Genomic DNA, 19,756 nt, shown 5'->3' with positions numbered 1-19,756 from the left:
ATTGGATCGTCAAAATTTTTGAGATATGGTTCTATTCCTTCGTGGGCTACATAATAAAAAAACAAGCTATTTTATTACACGTTTTGATTTTTCACTTACCCATGGTCACAAATCTCAAAGATTCTAATGGAGAATCTCAATTTTCTTCGAGGCACCGGTACTGTTATTCTGTACGTCGTCGTCGTCTTTTCTTATCCGATTGCATTTTCAAGGATAATTTTCCGTAACGTCGTCGTCATCTTTTCTTATCAAACAACAAAGACCCAAGCAATGTCTTATCGAAGATGAACTCGATCCATTTCAGATAAGCAGTCGCCATCTATGTACTCCTCTGTCGTCAATTGTAAATAACGCCAGAATAGGAGTTCTTCGGCTTTTTCGTCATGCATGTCTTGTTTCATCTTTCAATTGCACATGGCGTTCCGAAATCTTCCTGTACCGATTCCTGGATGTATCATGCAGCAAAGCGAAATACCCAGTTCGATTTTTTAAAATTCTGAGTCTCAAAAACCTCTTTGCTTCTCCGCAACTAATTCCGTTATGTACTAAAATCCGAAATTGGATGCATCATCTACTAGGAAAGAAAGAAACGAAGACTGATCCGATCCTAACCTTTTTAGCAATTTGGATTCCTTCTGTTCTGCCCATATGAAGGATTTCTACTGTTACAAGAATACAGAGACACATAAAGAGATTAGGGTTTTGCAGCGTTGAGTAGAAGATGGGAAGACGATACGTGCACGGTGCACGCACCTAAAATTAGTTAAAAAGTGATTTGCCCACTGTCACCATTAGGCATTACGTCCGTGTGGTGCCCACTGTCCACTGTCCACTCCATTGCTCCGAGTTATTTCCCCTGTCGATTTTCAGATATAATCTCCCCGCAGCATTAATGGAGCCTCAGTTGTCTCCTCTCCGAGCATCAGAAATCAGATAGTTCAAAGCCAAGCACATTGTCATGGCCTCTTCGTCTTCTACGTCCTCTTTTCCGGCTAGGCCTCAAATTCCTTCGCGCGCCTGCTTGTGCTCTCCTACGACTCATCCCGGCTCGTTCAGATGCAGTCTGCACAGAAACGCACGTAGAAATTTGAGTCATCGGCGTGCTAGCCACGGTGACTCGGGCTCTGTCAACCGACTGGAGTCGTTGCAGAGGTCTTTCAGGGCCATCCTTCTTCAGATCATCAGACCGTCGAACCACAACCTTCGCAGGCGCAGAAATTTCCATCCAAAGCCGTCGAGATTCTTTGTGAGGAATAGCAACGATCACGGTGTAACAGTCGCTTGAATCCATTCTTTGAGAGGAATTCGGTACGCGATCTTGGTAAGTTACTTACTGATCTTTGTGTAGCAAGTCAGGAAGCGATCTTATTATGTACATATAGAATTTTCAGATCCGTACAACGATCACTGATGATGATAACGAAGTAGGAATTAGAAACGATTGATGTTTTCTTTTCCCTTTTTCTTTATGTGAAACCAATTTGAGATCTTGAATGGATAAAATCTGCATTTCAGAGTCTCAAACTGTTATGCCTTCTCTTTCTCTCTCTCTCTCTCTCTTTTCTGATTGATTATCAGAAGTCCTTGAGATGCTTACTTCAAGTACTGGAGCATTCTTAAAAATTGAAACAATTGCTTGATCTGTACCTGCAAGCGATATCCAAGCATTCTCTGCAAATTTGGTTCTAAAAAGTCTCACGGAGCTTCTCTGTGTTCGTCCTTCTTCCCGTGATTTTCACGTCAAGCTTCTCATTAAAGGCCGTCAGCTTGTTCATGGACTAGCATCAAGGCTGTTTCTCTCACGAGAACCATTTCCCGTCGGTTCTATTCACTCTCATCATCTAACTGGAAGGAACCAATTAGACCGAGCAGTTGAATTGATCACCTTTTTCAGATTTTCACCACTCTAGCGTTTAATATGACAAAGAAAGTTCCATTTTAGAGCAGCAGGTGGCTTACCCAGAAGGCCCCGGCACTGATTTTTTTTTCAAAGTTGCAACGAGCAGCGATGAAACGCCCAGACTTGAAAAAATGAACTTCTCGGACGATTCTCAGGTGGAGACTGGAGAACCAGGGCACAAAATCGCGCTTCTTTTCGAACCCGATCTGCATACTCCGAGTCTTCATTTCCCATATGACGATCAGTCCATGTTATAGAATTTCATCTTTGAAGAGTTTCCTTATAGGTATCGATTTACTCACCATTAAAGGTCTATCGGGAATAACTAGGCAACATCTGGTTCACATACCAGTGATCCTCTATCAGTCATACATCTTGAAAAAACTTATTAACACTGAATTGACCACATCTAATTGTTTTGCCCATTTTATTTTTGAGACTTCAAGATCGAGCCACCCCGCTGGATTATCTCCTTCCCGTGTCTTCCTTTAAATTGTCCATCATCGCTGGGACTCACTTGAAATGATTTCCTCTCCTTTTGTACACGCGTCCCTCCTCCCACGTAATTTCCCTTGTCGATTTTCAGATATAAATTCCCTGCGGCCGCAATGGAGCCTCACGTATCTCCTCTCCGAGCTTCGGAAATCAGATAGTTCGAAACCAAGCACATCGCCATGGCCTCTTCGTCTTCTACGTCCTCTTTTCCGGCTAGGCCTCAGATTCCTTTGCGCTCCTGCTCGTGCTCTCCTACGACTCATCCCGGCTCGTTCAGATGCAGCCTGCACAGAAACGCACGTAAAAATTCGAGTCATCGGCCTGCTAGCCACGGTGACTCGGGCTCTGTCAACCAGCTGGAGTTGTTGCAGAGATCTTTGAGGGCCATCCTTCTTCAGATCATTAGACCGTCGAACCACAACCTTCGCAGGCGCAAAAATTTCCATCCAAAGCCGTCGAGATTCTTTGTGATGAATAGCAACGATCATGGAGTAACAGTCGATTGAATCCTTTCATTGAGAAGAATTCGGTACGCGATTTTGGCGTATTACTTACTGATCTTTGTGTAGCAAGTCAGGAAGCCATCTTTATTAAGTACGTTTAGAATTTTCAGATCTGTACAAAATAGAAATGATAATGAAGTAGAAAATACAAATGATAATGCAGTAGAAAATAGAAATGATTGATGTTTTCTTTTTCCTTTTTATTTATGTGAAACCAATTTGAGATCTAGAATGGATAAAATCTGCATATCAGAGTCTCAAACTGTGATGCCTTTCTCTCTCTTTCTTTTCCGATTGAGGAGAGTCCCGTAGCTCAAGTACTACCGAACGCAATTAGTATAAGTTTATTAGAACTCCTTAAGATGCTTGATTCTTGTCGAACAAAATGGCATTTTCAAATCATTTACCCGAAAATCCGTTCCCTCTCCCACACCAGTGACAGGTCACACCACCTGAACTGTTTAGGGTTTAGGCATCTCCTTGAGAGAACACGTGTATGAGCAGTAAAACTAAAAAAATCATGTCGGCTCGAGTGTTCCCGAGGTTTTTAATGGTTGGGGAAAGATTGAATTAGATTCTTTGGCTTCTCCCAGAGATCAGGCGCCGATAATCGGATAATACAGTATTGAGAATTACTCTTTGTCTGTGTGTGTTAAAAAATTATATAAATCTTTGACATTGTTCATGTGTTGAGTGAGAAGTCACGGACTAAGGGGGGGGTTAGTCAACAAAATGAAAATTTGATCTTCATCTTCATCTTCATCTTATGTATCTACATGATCTTCATTTTCGAAATGGGTGTTAGTCAAGACACTTCATCTTCGAAATCTTTGAAATAGGGTGTTAGTCAAGACAACTTCATCTTCATCTTCATCTTATAGAAATTTAAAATTATTGATTTTAATAATTATAAAAATGAACTAATTAAACCAAAGTGTCTGAGTTAACAATATTTTAATTACCACTATTAAATCACTAATACAATAGAGTGAATAAAAAAAATTCTGATTAATGAATAAAAAATATTTTATTAACATAAGATAGATTTGTATTGTATTAATTAATAATATATTTTGACATAATTAATGATGATATATTAATCAAATGCATACTTTAATTATATTTTATTTACCAGAGACTTAAATATGAAGTTTAATATAGTAATAAAATAAAATAAAATAATAAATAAATACATATACAACTTTTAAAATAACCTAAAAAAAATTATTCAAATAACGAGTTCGTGCCTTTAATATTACAATCAACGAGTTACAAGTTTAGTACATATAAATTACGCATGTTCAAAAGTAATAAGAGTAAACTATCATTTATCGTTCCACATGGATGTCGATATGGCATCTCGAAATTGTGCGGCTCTTGTGGATTCTAATGCACTCTGCCTCCGAATGCTTGTTACTTGGCTACCCACATCCTCAAGATCATCGCAATCGTCACTGTCTGTATCATCCATTGCACCTAATTGGACCGCATCACCTCCTCCACCGAGCTCGCCACCCGAATCATCATCTTCATCTTCAAATATATCATCATAATCTTCTGCACGTATATAATTGTGCAATATGCAACAAGCATGTACAATTTTCACCTGGATCTTAAAAGAAAATGGAGGAGTGCCTTTTAATATTTGAAATCGAGCTTTTAAAACACCAAAAGTTCGCTCAATAATATTCCGTAAAGATGAATGTCTTCGGTTGAATAATTCTTTTTCATTTCTAGGAATATTATCTCCAAATTCTTGCAGATGATATCGGGTTCCTCGATATGGAGCCAAAAATCCTGGAAGATTTGCATAACCAGCATCGACTAGATAATATTTTCCTATAATAAAAATTATATACCACATAAAATAATTGAAGATAAAATAGATAAAAAAGTACTGCATAAAAATATATTACTTACCTTCAGGTACAAAGATTTTATCTTGACGAGTCAATGCATCCTTCAATACACGGGAATCGGCTGCTGACCCCTCCCATCCAGCAAGTACATAAGTGAATTGCATATCAAATGAACATGCAGCCATCACATTTTGTGAGAGATAACCTTTTCTATTCCAAAACCTTGGTTGATCTTCAAGTGGAATGTTGGCTTTGATATGAGTTCTATCAATAGCTCCAATACAATCCTAATTATACATTTTCAATTAATATTTACTAACTTTGTATATTAATGTAAAATTATTTAGTTATAGGAAGTGATGTTACCTTGAAGTAGGGATAAAACATTGAATTTGTTAAAATCTTCGAGTGTGTGCGTTCCGAAGGCCGTTTGACGTAATCAGAGTGAAGTTTGAGGATTGCATCCAACACCTTGTTGAAATACTTACTTATCGTCCAGTTTGATCTATCAAACATCTCTGCTGTGACACTATACACTTGTCCTTGACCAACAGTTAGGAGGAAATATGCAAGTTGTTCTTCAACTGAAATGGTCTTTGTGGCTGATAAAAACCCTTTACTAGAAAGTATATCTGCGAATTTGTGAAATACCAGTTGGTTCATCCTGTACACTTTACGAAATTTAACTGGAGATTTGTCTAGTGCCTTTTGCAAATACAATGGACCATTCATCCCACAAGAACGTGGTACACGTTTGTTGCAATGGTACATATAGTATCTTTCCATGGCGATCATCAAAGTTGTGAATGCAACCATAATTGCAACCTTTTCATCGTCTGTCATAGTATCCATGGAAATCCACAAATTCAATCGCCTAAAATTCATAAACACGAGTAAACATCAATCTTCAATCATAACCTATTTGCAATCACACCTATAAACAACCATATTCATCCACATTCCCACATCCTACATTCATCCACATTCACACATCCTACATTCATCCACATTCCACATCCTACATTCAATCACATCCACATCCTACATTCAATCACATTCCACATCCATACTCAAAACACCATATTTATCTATGCAATATATAAACACAACAACATATCAAATTTAAATACAAACCATACTAATAAGTTTTGCAACATCATAATTCAAAGATCATGTCTACTACATAAAAATATTCCAAAAAAATAGTGTATTTATAACGCATTACAATTAGTTTTCAAAACAAAATTTAAGCCACTCAACCCGCTCTTCCACTGTCATTTCCATAAACATGACCTTCTTAGTTGGTGTATCCAACCATGAAGGAGCACGATACTTCAATTCTGTAGGCAAGTCCGGGATTTCCCTGAGGGCGTTGACGCAACCTCTTACAATATCGTCTTTCATCATGAAATTCTGAAATGTCTGAGCAATTCGATCTATTGCATCAAAAATTCTGCTACTAGTGTCGTTATCGGGCATTTCGGTTCTCTTTCTACGACGACTTGAAGATGACCGTTTACTTCTTTCAGATTGATTACCTAGAGACTCATCCATGCTTAATAATGGTGATGGAGTATCCCTAACTATATCAACATCCGCTGGCTCATCCATCGGGACATGTTCCGATTCACGGATCACCTCATCGCCCTGATCTACAAAGTTTGCAGCTCCTGACCCTACCGCTATTGTGTTTCCCACCACCACAGCTAATTTGTCGTATAGGGGGCAGCCTTCACGTCTGTACTTCTCAGCATCTTTATGCTCCTACAAGAATAAAACACCATTTAGACGTCTTGGAATAGAGTTATACTAACGCGAAAAACATAAAAAATATTTTATAGTACATCATATAGTCGAGCCATACAGATTTACTGACCTTTATGTAATCAAGCCATACAGAATTATATGTAGTAACTCGTTGTGTGGTTGCATCCCAACCAAACCCACTAGTGTTGATACAGCTCGTTACCGTTTGGTATGTTTTCTTCCATGCTCTTGTTCGATTCTTCACCTGCTCAACAGTTTTTTTCATGACTGTGTCTTCATTGAACTTATTTACACAGTCCATGTATACCTCATGCTTCCACACCCCGTTAGGCAACTTGTTCCCTAGATTGACCTGCTCGACCAAGAGATCGAGCATTTTGCTATCATCATCGAATGTCCAAATATCATATGTTCGACCACTTGGTTGTCTTCTTGCAGCCATGTATAATCTAAATCCGATACGGTCCTCACGGAAAAAACTTTATTAGACAACCTTTACTCGTCACAGAAACACAAACCATAAAAAAAATACCATGTGGTGGATATGTATAATACCCGACTCTCCTCACCCCATGGCAAAAACATTTCATAGCACTTCAAAAATTCTCAACAACATTCTCACACATTTCAAAATTAATTAAATAATTTTCACTAATGCATATGCACTAAACAAAGAAAACACACACACATCAAATCCAAATTCACCGAAGACCCCTGGTAGAGCCCCATATAACTTCACAGTCACTATGAACTGTACCTCGTCAGTGATGGGTGTCGGGTTTCGTTGGCTAATGGACGCCCGTGTAGGCGACTCAACCTTGTTTGAATTGGACTAAAAACCCCTAAACACTAATTCCAGAACTTAATACCTTAAAAGCCCAAAACCACCACCCCCCCCCCCCCCCCCCTCCCCAAAACCTAAAAAACCCTAGAGCTTAAAAACACAAAACCCCCAAAATCTTAAAAACCATAAACCCCCTAAACCTTAAAAATCTTAATCCCTAAAATACCCTAAACCCTTAGCCTAAACCGTAAACCCGAAACACAAACCATAAAAAAAATACCATGTGGTGGATATGTATAATACCCAAATCTCCTCACCACATGGCAAAAATATTTCATAGCACTTCAAAAAATTCTCAACAACATTCTCACACATTTCAAAATTAATTAAATTATTTTCACTAATGCATATGCACTAAACAATGAAAACACACACACACATCAAATCCAAATTCACCGAAGACCCCTGGTAGAGCCCCATATAACTTCGCAGTCACTATGAACTGTACCTCGTCAGTGATGGGGGTCGGGTTTCGTTGGCTAATGGACGCCCGTGTAGGCGACTCAACCTTGTTTGAATTGGACTAAAAACCCCTAAACACTAATTCCAGAACTTAATACCTTAAAAGCCCAAAACCCTAAACCCCAACCCCACCCCCCACCCCCCCCCCCCCCAAAAAAAAAAACCTAAAAATCCCTAGAGCTTAAAAACACAAAACCCCCAAAACCTTAAAAACCATAAACCCCACTAAACCTTAAAAATCATAAACCCCACTAAACCTTAAAAACCATAAACCCCCCATAAACCTTAAAAACCATAAACCCCCCTAAACCTTAAAAATTATAATCCCTAAAATACCATAAACCCCTAGCCTAAACCTTACCCGAAACACAAACCATAAAACAAAAAACTAAACCATCAAACCCTAAACCCTATCACCTACTAAACTCTAAACCCTAAACACTAATTCCAGGACTTAATACATTAAAAGCCCTAAACCCTACACCCTAATTCCAAACCCTAAACCCAAAAAACCTTATAGCTTAAAAACCCTAAACCCCCTAAACCTTTAAAACCCTAATCCCTAAAATACCCTTAACCATAAACCCTAATTACGCACTAAACCCTAAACCCTAATCCCTAAAATACCATAAACCCTAAACCGTAACCCTAAATCCCAAAATAATGCACAAATAACCCCCAATTACGCACTGAAAATAAATTTAAATCAAATAAAACACTAATTTAATGAAAAAAAATTCAGGTTTAGGCATACCTTCTGAAATTTGGGGAAATTCGAAGCCGAAGGGTGAAATCGAAGGGGAAATCCGAAGGCGAAGGGTGAAGCCAAAGGGGGAAATCCGAAGCCGAAGGGTGAAATCGATGCCTAATCGATGTCTAATCGAGACTAGCCAGAGAGATAAGAGAGTGGGAGGCCGAAAGGGAGAAGAGAGGGAGAAGACAGAGAAGAAAGGGAGGTCGGGAGGGAATAGAGAGAGAGAAGCGAGAGAGAGCTTGTCCGAGAGAAGAGAGGGAGTCACGGAGACGAGAGAGGGGGTGCGACAGAGAGGGCGAGGCCGAGAGAAGACCGAGAGTTGAAGCCGGAGACGAGAGGGAACTGAGATAGTGGCCGAGATCAACGTCGGGGACGCAGGGAGACGAAGGCCGAGAACAATGTCGGGGGCGCAGGGAGACGAGAGAGGGAAGGGAGTGCGGGCGAGAGGAAGAAAAAAGAAAAAACGACGCGCGATGGGGGGGGTGCGAGGAGAGAGAGCGAGGCCGAGGGCGTCGCCCGCCCTTCAATTGGAAGAAGATCAAAATGGGCCTTCTTCCACATGATTGAAATTAAACCGTGGAGATGAAGGGCCCCTTCATCCCCTGCATCGAGATGAAGCTTCATCTGCGCTCCACTAACGACTTCAAGTGGAGAAGGGCATTATGTGGTTGAAGATCATCTTGTCCTTCAAGTTGACTAACCCCCCCTAACACTTTTGGAGTTTAGTTAAAATTGTTGTTGAAACTAGTGGGTTAAAAGGTTTGAACCTTTTAAGAAAGTATCCTCACGGATCTTATACAAGGACTGGCTCGGTCAATACAAATAAATATTTCAATACTCCCCCGCACGGGAAAAACCCGTGGACAAACTCACCAGAAAAACCCGGGACAAATTCACCAGAAATAACTGGGACAAATTTGGTGGGAGCGTGACTCGAACTGGGGACCAACCTGCTCTGATACTATGTTGAAACTAGTGGGCTAAAAGGCTCGAACCTTTTAGGAAAACATTCACACAGATCTCATACAAGGACTGGCCCGATCGATACAAATAAATATTCCAACACTCCCCTACACGGAAAAAAACCGTGGACAAACTCACCGAAAGTTTTGATGATTATATAATAAAATGTGGACTGAAGTTTGAAGTAAAACACATTGTTCTTATGCAAAACTGCATTTTTTGCCATTGGTAAAATATTGTTATTATATCCATTGCAGAAGTTGAGATCAAAGCTATAACACATGTGGTCAGTGAACTAATATGGATAAAATCACTCCTCACCGAATTGAGATTCAATAGATTTACTCCAATGAAACTCCATGTAAGGTCTTCAATGAGCAGGTAGCATATTGAGGTCCTTTGTTACTTTGTCAGGGATAAGCTACATCCAAGAGTCACAAGCTTTAGATGTACAAGTTGCCGATATGCTTACAAAACTGGTTGCTTCGACGAACTTGACTACTACGTGCTCCAAGTTGGGAGTGCATAATGTGTTTGCACTGATTGTTTGAGGGGGGGTATTAAAAGACAAGGGTAAGATATTTTGTAATTAATCTTATCAAGGTCACTTTCTCGGTTTAGAAACAAAGTTGTATCTCAGCAAACAGCACCAACGTTACTATTGTTGTAGCAGTTTGCACTGGCTCCTCTGTGTCTTCTCACAACAGCCATCCTTCTATTTACAAGACAGGAAACTAGAAATGATTGCATTACTCGGTATTGAGCTTCAAAAGATGATCTCGTCGATTATTCAGGTCTTTCTCAAGGCCCACCAACGGAGTACATTAATGTTTCTCATTGGTATAAGTTGATTATTCACCATTGTTGCTCTCGTTCACTTCTTTAATCAGCGGTTATGACTTCTTGGACTCTTCGGTAGACGATGATGAGAGCTTGGTTAGCTGCTATGACTCGGTATGGTTTGTTCATAGAGGGGAGAGCCTCAACACCAACGAGTTTCTGAAATACGATTTTTGAATATGCTTTTAAAGAAATTTTGACTTCCTCCAACGCCATTTCCTTTCTTCTCTATTTCCAGATTTGGCGTCATTATCTGGGTCGAGTTTTCTCTTTGCTTCGTCGGCATCTGCTAATGCAATGGAAGGTTTAATCAGATGAGGCACCAGAGAGAAAGGGAGATGCCAGCAATTAAAACGCTAATTCACGACACGGAATAAGAAATCGGGTCTGACTCCAGGTCTGAAATCGGGTTCGACTCTGGGTCCATAACTGGGTCTCACTTGAATTACATGGTTCAAACCGATAGTGTAAGTTCGGTCTATGTATCCTCATACCCATCTCTAATATAATTACTATTTTTGGTTTGAGAGGCGAATGCACGAGTCGATTTGGCTTGGGATGCCTTCTCTTGTGTTGGTTTACTTGTTTACATCAATTGCATATCCTCCCCGTTATCAACTCCTAAAATTTTAACTCATCTCGTAGAAAATTTCATTGAGGTCATACTTGGTCAAACTAGTTTATTAAGTTATTTTTCAAGTTCTACAATTATAGTATCCCCTAGTATTTCAAAAAAAAAAAAAGGTCCCTTTCTAGATTTTTTTTGGAAATATGAGTGTTGCATAGGCGCCTCCCTCTTGTATTTCTTTTCTTAATCATGTTGTGTTTTCATAACTTCAGAACAATACCTAGACCCACTACCTAAAAGTATAAGAATGTGGCCAATGTCCAACTTGAATCAATTTTTTGTCGTTTTTCACCCAAAAGGTTATTTGTGTTTGAACTTCCCAAAATTGAGTAGTCTTTTTGTCGTATCCTAAAGTCGGGTCATTTTTCCATCTTTGAAATTGAGCGGAGTGTGTTTCAAACTATGACTATTTTGACTAGTGTAAGGAGCTTTGGGTACGGTTAGGATTGACTTTTTCTCCCATATTATGTTTTGTCCAAGTTGGGTCTCTGTCCCTTTTATCCTTAACTTGAGGGTGAGAAATAGAAGATGAATAGAAACATGTACTTTATTCCACATATTGTGGTAATTTTTGTGTGACCAAAATATTCAAGAAATGGGAGAACATAAGATGATGAATTGGCATCTATGAAACGAATTTAGCCAATGAAGATTGATGACTAAAATTGAAGACCAAATTTTTTTTCATTGTAAGATGAAGTTATAAACTTTAATTTGAGGGAGGATCTTAAAGAACAAGTATGAAATGGTCTTCCATGACTTTTACAACAAGAAGTCTCACACGAGTTATAATTAATATGGTGGAGTTTAAGAAGAGTCTCAAAGGAGGAAGCCACACAAAATAGTTTATTTAAATGTGTTTTAGTTATGTTAGTCTTCTATTTATGTTTAGTTGTTTAATTGTTCTAAGATATATCTTTGGGTGTTAGACTTTAGGTGTACCTCGGGCATGGGTAGTTTAATTTTAATTGAATTCTACTTATTTTTTCTATTATAAATAGAACCTCATTGTACTCAAATTACCTCTAGTTAATGAAATATATCTCTTTTCAAAAAATTCATTAGCTTCAAAAGTCAGTAATCCAAATTGAAGAACTAGAACATGAATCGAGAGAGTACTCACTAGTAGTAGTAACCATAACCATAGGTTTACTTTGAGGGTAAACCATAGGGTAAACCATCAAAGTTCTAATTTTCTAAAAAAAATCTTCTTCTATTATGGCCTTCCCTTTTGAAAAATTTGAAGTGATTTCTTTGTTGATTTCATGTTAAACACCTAGCCAATATTACCCAAAAGACCAGTCTGTTAGGAGTGGAAGACATAAGTACTGTACTTAACCCCAAGACCATAACAGTACACCTCGCCCTCCCGAGCCGACAAACACAGCAGCCTTAACACAGCTACAGGGACCGGGTCAGCACTACTTCATCCTCTTCTTCTTCCTCAACCATAGTTGTTGCTCCCTGTTTGGGAGAACATGGCTGAATTTTCTATAGGCTTTGACTGAAATCCTATGCATGATATAACAAACATCATAAAAAGAAGGTTTAATTTAGGAGCTAAGTACTTGAGATTTGGCAACATCCAAATATGGTTTAAATCGGCAAGATAAATCACAGATACAAGGGTCTTTCTTTGTTTTTCTTAAGTTTCTATATCAATTAATTATGGTTGAGTAACTTTCACTCGTAGCAAACCTTTGAATCTTGCAAAGTATTCATGAAAATTATGACTTTGCTTTGTCATGTACATCTTTTAAAAAATATTATAAATCTTTTGTAACCTATCAGGAGTGGAATATAACTTGAAACATGTCTCCTGAATAACCTTGGTTGTATCTAAGTGCACAAAGTTATTTGCAACTGACTCGTCCATATTGTTTATCAACCCGCTCATAACCAAAGTTTCTTTCTTCAACAACTCAACTTTAGTAATTGGTGGCTATGTTAAGTAATTAGCTAGGTCTCTTGTAATCAAGAATCATTTAACTGATTGTGACCAAGAGGAATAACTACTCATATCTTTGAGTGGAATAGTGGTGATTCTCAAAGGATTATGTTTGCTAAAATCAACATATGAAGAGGAATACGAAGAACTTTCCAACATCTTAAACAACCAAAAAGGACAACTTTTTTTTTTTTATAGTTGAGAGAGTTTTGGATCAAACAACAATTTTTGAAGACAAGAAGTAGGAATCAATACTAGTTTAATAGTTTGTAAACAAGTGTTAAAAAAAACATACTCTTGTGTATGGCTTATACAACAAACTTTTAAGTAACCCAACAAGCATGAGCTAGAATGGATTAGTAAGACACTTAACAACAATTGAAGGAGATAAATTTTGCTAGAAATCCCATGAAAGTAGTGGCCCATCTTAATTACAAGATGGGCCACTCAACCCTTAATTATAAGATATGTCGTTAACTACTTTAACAAAAGAAGAAAAAAAAGGAAAAACCTCTCTCCCAATTTTCCAATTTTTCTTTCCTCTTGTACAAGGAAAAATGAGAAGAAGGAAAAGAAGAAAGAAGAATAGGAAAAAGGAGAGGAAGTAAAGAATGAAAGAATAAAAGGAAAAGAAGGAGGAGGAAGAAGAAATGGAAAAAAATAGAAAAAAATGAAGAACCTCTCCCTACGAAATTGGGAAATTTGCTTGTGAGAAAGTACCCTCTCCTAGTTAATTTTGCAATTTCGCTAATAGAACTCCAATTTCCCAATCTTTCTCTCCTTTTCTATAAGGAAAAAGGAGAAAAAAGAAAAGAGGAAAGAACAAAAGAACAAAAATAGAGGGAAAAGAGAAAAAGGGATAAAGGAAAGAAGGAGAAGGAAGAACACGAAAAGGAGAAAAAAAAGGAAGAACCTCTCCCATCAAATTTGGAATTAGATTTCTCCCAACAAAATTGAGAAATTCTCTAGAAGGAAAGAGGGAGAAGGAAGAACACGAATTGGATTTTCTTGTAGTTAACAATCAATATAGATAATAGTAACTCAAGTGCTATGTCAAGTGACAACAAGTGTAGCTTTAAATTAAGTAAAAGATGAGGATGAAAAGAAAAAGAAAAAGAAAAAGAACCACACATTGGTATCAACAAAGATAATAACTTGTTGTGGCTGAGCTCTATAATATGTTAACTAAAAGATGGTGTGACTGATACCAAAAAATAAGCACAAAATGGTTCATTTCAGAAGAGCTTTTTTGTTTTTGGGGTCAAAAGAAGCAAATGATGGAAGGTGTGGTGGCTAACTTTGAGGAAGACACCTTTGGCCCCTTTCAATCTTATTTTTATGCCTAGTTATTATAAAACTAACGTGAGATGCTTCCAGTCGAAGATAATGCTAAACTTATCTTCATTCCAGTGGCTGTCAATTATTGTTACCAGAATACAAGGATTTGAGCAGCGGATTAGGCTAAAACAGCCTCCATTAATTTAAGCAGAGGGAGGGAAAAGAGAACTTGATTGATTTAATATTAAGTTGAAATTGACAAGTTGGTTGAGTGTAGCAACTGGCCGGCACCTAACTAAATTATTAGAGACAAGAAGCAAGCGATTTGTTCAACCACCATCCCATTTCCTCTTCTAAATATACATAATTGAAGGATATAATCCATTCTTCCTTATCACCAGCAGTCGAATCACAAATGCCCATATCTGATCCCATCTGTTAACATGGATTAGACTATGAGATTAGATGGTGGTTAAGTCAATTTTTCTGGGTTATCTATGACCAAATCAAGTTTTTCCGAGGAGAGTGGACTGAGCCGACCGAAGGCGTCAATTCTGAGAAATTACCCTTCCATTTCTGCCTGAGTCGCCGAAAAATCTCTGGGGATCTTCCAAATTCGTGGCTACCATTCTGGACTTCACATATTGCGTAGAAACTGCGTGCGAGGTCTGAGGCGGCTTCGGGCCCACCTTCCTGACGAAAAAGTCCTGTTCGAATATTCAAAACCTTCGTCTTGGTATTCTGGTAATTTCGCCTACCATTGAGTTACAATCTTGTAAATTGTGCAATGTGGAGTGTCATTTGTGGGGACGGGGGAGGGCATACGTGGCGGATGTTTGGGGGCCCCAGAAGTTGTCGCCGCAAAACGTCGGACTCTAGCCCACGGCTTCTGAGGGATCACTCTTAACCAGGGTTCCGACGAAACCACTCGACGGCCGGGTTTGGTTAACCTCACTGCCTCCCCTTCCCCTTCTCCTATAAATGAAGCGGTGGAGGCTAACTAGGTTTGCCGAAATAGAGAGCCGAAAGCCCTCTTTGGTTTTAATCTTCTTCCCTTTCCTTTAGTGTTTTTCTTCTCTGCCCAGCCGTCTTCTTCTACTTTCCGTCGGCAACCTCTATGGCGACTTCTTCTAGAAGCAGATCCTGTGGACCGGTACTTCCTCTCGGTGGACTCCGACGTTCTACTTCCCCTTCTGGAAAATTTTGTTCCTCGTACACCCGTTCATCTTCGGCCTTTGCCTCCTCTTCCGCCAGCTTTTCGGCTACCTTTTCTTCTCCTTCTTCTAGTTTCCTTCACAGATCTGCCTCACCGACCCGAGTCAATCTCTGTGGGCCTATTCCGTCCGCTTCCTCGGTGCGATTCTCGATCGATCGGGCCCCTTCTCCTCGCCGATCGTTTGCTGTGTCTCCTCGCGACCGCCAGGTGGTGAAAAATCAGCCCAAGCCTTTATCTGCTCCGCAGAAGAGAACGTGTATGTGCTCTCCGACGACGCATCCCGGTTCTTTTAGATGCAGCCTGCATAAGGGTTTCGGTAGTAGTCACGCGGTCTCCTCCTCTTCTAATCGGCTCAATGCCCGGCGATCGGCGATGACCAACTCTCTTGTGCGGATTGGCACTGTGGAAGGAGATTGGGTTAGAAGAGCTCTTGCTGCCTTGATTCGTCCCTCTTCCCATCAGCAAAAGAGGAGAGCGGCGTTCCGGCCACGGCCGAGTCGGCTGTCGGTGATGTCCAAGGCCGATGGCTGAACGTCAGAATCTCCTGCAGGTTCGTTTTCATATTTTCGATCTCTCTGTCTCACAGCTTTTTTGACGGAAAGCGGTTTTGCTGCACTGAAGAAGTCGGATCTCCCTAAGGCGTTAGATCTGAAAGGAGACGGAAAGACCTTCCACCGATCTCCAGAGTAGATATGTTTTTTGTACTTTGGAGACCGAAACAGCCCCCCTGCAGCACTCAAGACGGACACAGATACCAGATACCCCTCTTGTACATATCTTTTGGAGCCAGTAGTGGCTATTGAAGGAGAACTCTTAAGAGATTGAATTCATTTCTTCAGATTAAATTGGTCTAAAGGGCTAATTAACCTAAAATTGGCAAGGCTCAACTTCACTAATTTGGAAATTTTTGCATCTCAGCACCATTTCCGTTAACAAGTAACACATCCAGTCATATTTGCAGTGTCATTGATTCGTTCCGTTCGGTGTACCGTTACGTTTCCCGTCGGTGATGCGGTGGTGCATTGATGTTCTCCGTCCGTTCTGTGGTGCGTTTCGTCGTCCTGGTAAGTATTCGTATGCCGTAAAGGTTTGTTACGTTTCGTGGAGGTGAAGTATTTGATTTTTGTTTTTGCTTGTTTCTATGACTTTTGTTTGTAGTTTTGGCTGCTTTGGTTTGGTGTTTTGTGTTTTTTTTCTTGTGCAGACGACAGCGGCTGGTGATTGTTGTTGTATTGCTTGTCTTCCAGAATTAAATTTGGACGAGAACCCTCCGTGAAGTGGAAAAGGATCCATACAGATTTATTTGGAAGGAAACGGTGCAGAGTAGTAAATTAGGTGGAAACTGAAAGACTGAAGGATCAGTAATGGGTGTATTGGATGCGCTGTTCAGAGACACGATCAAAGATATTGTTCTCGTCGTGGGAATCGGACTGGTTCTGCGACTGTAGATCGTCGAACATCAACCGGCGGCGTGAATTCAGGAGAAGCTGGTGATTCCCCTGAGCTCGGGAAGATAACGTAAAAAAAATTAAAATCCTTTATTAAATCTAAATATAAAAAATTGTTAAAAATGGGAGAAAGAGATGATGTGGAGAAGAATAGAAACTTCACAGAAGGAGAACTTACTCTGTGAGTGAGAGGATATTCTCCTCATCCAATGACCACCGGCGGGGGCATCTGGTGCGAGGACGTTGAACCACCCAAAGCTGAGAATTAAGAAAAAAACAAAAGAAGAGGGACCCAATAGGCCACCGCCCAAAAATGGCAGTTGTGCGTTTCTTCCACTACTGCTTTAAGGATAGAAGGTGGGACCCTGCTTTTACAACTTTTTGAAAAATCACAACTGTCATCCGATAAGGTTCAGCGTAACGGATTATTTTATGGTTCTTCAGCTTTTCAAAAGATAGGAAAGAAAGAGAAAAATAAAACTCAGAAATAAAGAGATTCTGTGAGCTGGAAAGACGCATAAGAAGTGCTTTGTTATCTGTTTACTTACTCGATTATCTAATGGTGATAGAGTAAAATGAAGAAAATCAACTTTTAAAATAATACTAAAATTAAAATTATAAAAAATCCTGTGTTCTTTGTTGTGAGGGTTTAGGTTTAGGGTTTGAGGTAATACAGATTCTATATTTATTTTATTTATTTTGCTTGTGTTCTTATAGTGGTGGCATCGACCCGAGCGGAGCCCGAACCTGCCTATGCTCAAGCCGAGCCTGATTTAAATATTTCGAGTCGAACCTCGTCTCGAGCCTAAAATTGTTATCGAGTTTGAGCCCAAAAATTTTAATTGAGTTCGAGTCGAGCCTTGTCTCGAGCTTAAAATTGTTATCGATTTTGAGTCCAAAAATTTTAACCGAGTTCGAGTCGAACTCGAGTTTCAACATACATTTAAAATTTTTTAAAAAATATATATCAAATAAATTATAAATAAAATTATGCATACATTGTATACATAAAATTGGACATAATCTATATATATAATACATATATAAGATTGGTTATGACATCTACTTAAAAATGAGAATAATCTATGTATATAATACCTGTATAAAATTTGGCATGACCTTTACTTAAAATTGGACATAATCAATATACATAATACCTGCATAAACACTCCATAAAAAATCTTTACATTCCATAAACACTCCATGAAATTGTTTATATATTCCATACACTCCACAAAATAGTCTAAACACTCCATATACTGCATAACATTATGAATAAACTCCATACAATAATCAAACAGAACAAAATTAAATGAATTATCACTATCAATTTACAATCACCCAAATAAAAACTATAAATCTATTATAACTTTACAAACTATAGTTGTTTATCTTCATGCTAGAAAATAATATACGTCCCTACATGAGCAAAATCTCCACCTATGAAAAAAATAAAAAAATAAATTAGTTATTTTCAGATAAAAAAATACTCTTCCACTACTAGTTACTTAATGTCGTTAAAAATATTAAAATTATCATAATGAGAAAAACACGAAAAATCATGTAGCTGGTAGTATTATCTCTACACTCTTCTTCCCAGGCTATAATCATAAAATAAAATTTTAATAAATAAACTAAAAATATACTAAAAAATATCATAATAAATAATTAATCAAAGAAATTCACCTTTTGATTTTTCTTTAAACTGTAAAGAGCCCGAACCTAATCACTGCCACAAACTATATTTGGTGCAAGGAAGAATGATACGAGTTTATTACTCAACCACCATCACTAAATATAGATTCTGAAGCTAATGTGGATATGGGAATTAAGGAATGAGTTGGAATCTACTCTCTGCAGGCTACAAAGCAACCGAGGCATCCAGAAAGCCTTGCTAATGCCTGATCAACTGCGAATTTTTGTTAGTTAAAATCACAACGGAATTGGGCAAGTGAAGGAGGTGAACCGAGTACATGGGGGCTGGGAGCTTCACTGTAGATTCAAATAGTTTCACGACCAGCAGCAGTTAACCGTTCTGGGCGTCGCAAACAACATCGGAGAGGACGTGGGATTTCTTCCTGGGATGGTTGGCCGTAAATTTCCTCCATGGATCATGTTCTTGACCGGTGGTCTCGCCTGCTTTCTGGGCTACGGCGTTGGTTTGCCGTGAGTATGATTGTTGCATCCATGCCTTACTGGCTGGTGGTGAGCACTGTTTCATCCAATCTGTTATTCTCCATGAATTTGATTCACAATATAGTACGATTTCATACAAGTCTTCCTTCTTTATTTCTGGTGAATTGTATCTTCTATGAATACAAAATTTCTTCAATGGCCTCTCCCTTTTGGAGTTCGGACGCTTGGTCTTTCAGAAGAAGAAGACGCCAAATTTTCTTGCATGAACTTTATTCGAGAGTTTGGCCAATGGACATACGTTTAAATATTGTTTTGCCTTGTCGCTGCTCTTCCTTCTTGAACGATTATTACTAAACCCCAAGAGCTCTGGGAAAAAAACCGTGGTAATATGAAGCCCAGTGCCATTTGGGGTGAAAAAACTCAGTTTTCAATCTTTCTAGACTTTGAAGCAGCGGATGCCTCGAGATGATCCATCGCACATAGGAGCTCGTTTTTTTTTGTGCAGGAAGTGATAATATTGGAGCGTTAGCCAGGGATCCTTGTTAATTTTTTTTTATTGAGGCAAGAAAAAAAATAGAAGCACATCAAGTTTCAAGCAAATAATGATTAGTGGAAGAACAGACCCAGAACCAAAAGCAGGAATCATCTCTGACCTCTCCGGTCTCCCCTGCCAAGCTAGCTAAAAAAAGGGCAGGAGTGACGAAAAGTGAGAAAT

At 39.0% G+C, this 19,756-nt stretch overlaps 1 protein-coding gene across 1 annotated transcript; it reads left to right on the top strand.

Moving 5' to 3' along the window:
- Positions 1-15,191: 15,191 nt before the first annotated feature.
- LOC137936843 (uncharacterized) lies at positions 15,192-17,440 on the top strand. Its single transcript, XM_068781757.1, has 2 exons — positions 15,192-16,007; positions 16,419-17,440. The coding sequence occupies exon 1, from the start codon at positions 15,359-15,361 to the stop codon at positions 15,986-15,988; it is 630 nt and encodes a 209-aa protein (XP_068637858.1). The 5' UTR covers positions 15,192-15,358; the 3' UTR covers positions 15,989-16,007; positions 16,419-17,440.
- The last annotated feature ends 2,316 nt before the right edge of the window (positions 17,441-19,756 follow it).

The sequence above is a fragment of the Aristolochia californica genome, unplaced genomic scaffold (assembly GCF_029961685.1).
Source record: "Aristolochia californica isolate CCGP_79_NKW_82.1479 unplaced genomic scaffold, dmAriCali1.0.hap1 SCAF_7, whole genome shotgun sequence".
Taxonomy (NCBI): Eukaryota; Viridiplantae; Streptophyta; class Magnoliopsida; order Piperales; family Aristolochiaceae; genus Aristolochia; species Aristolochia californica.
This window is presented reverse-complemented; position numbering and strand designations above follow the sequence as displayed.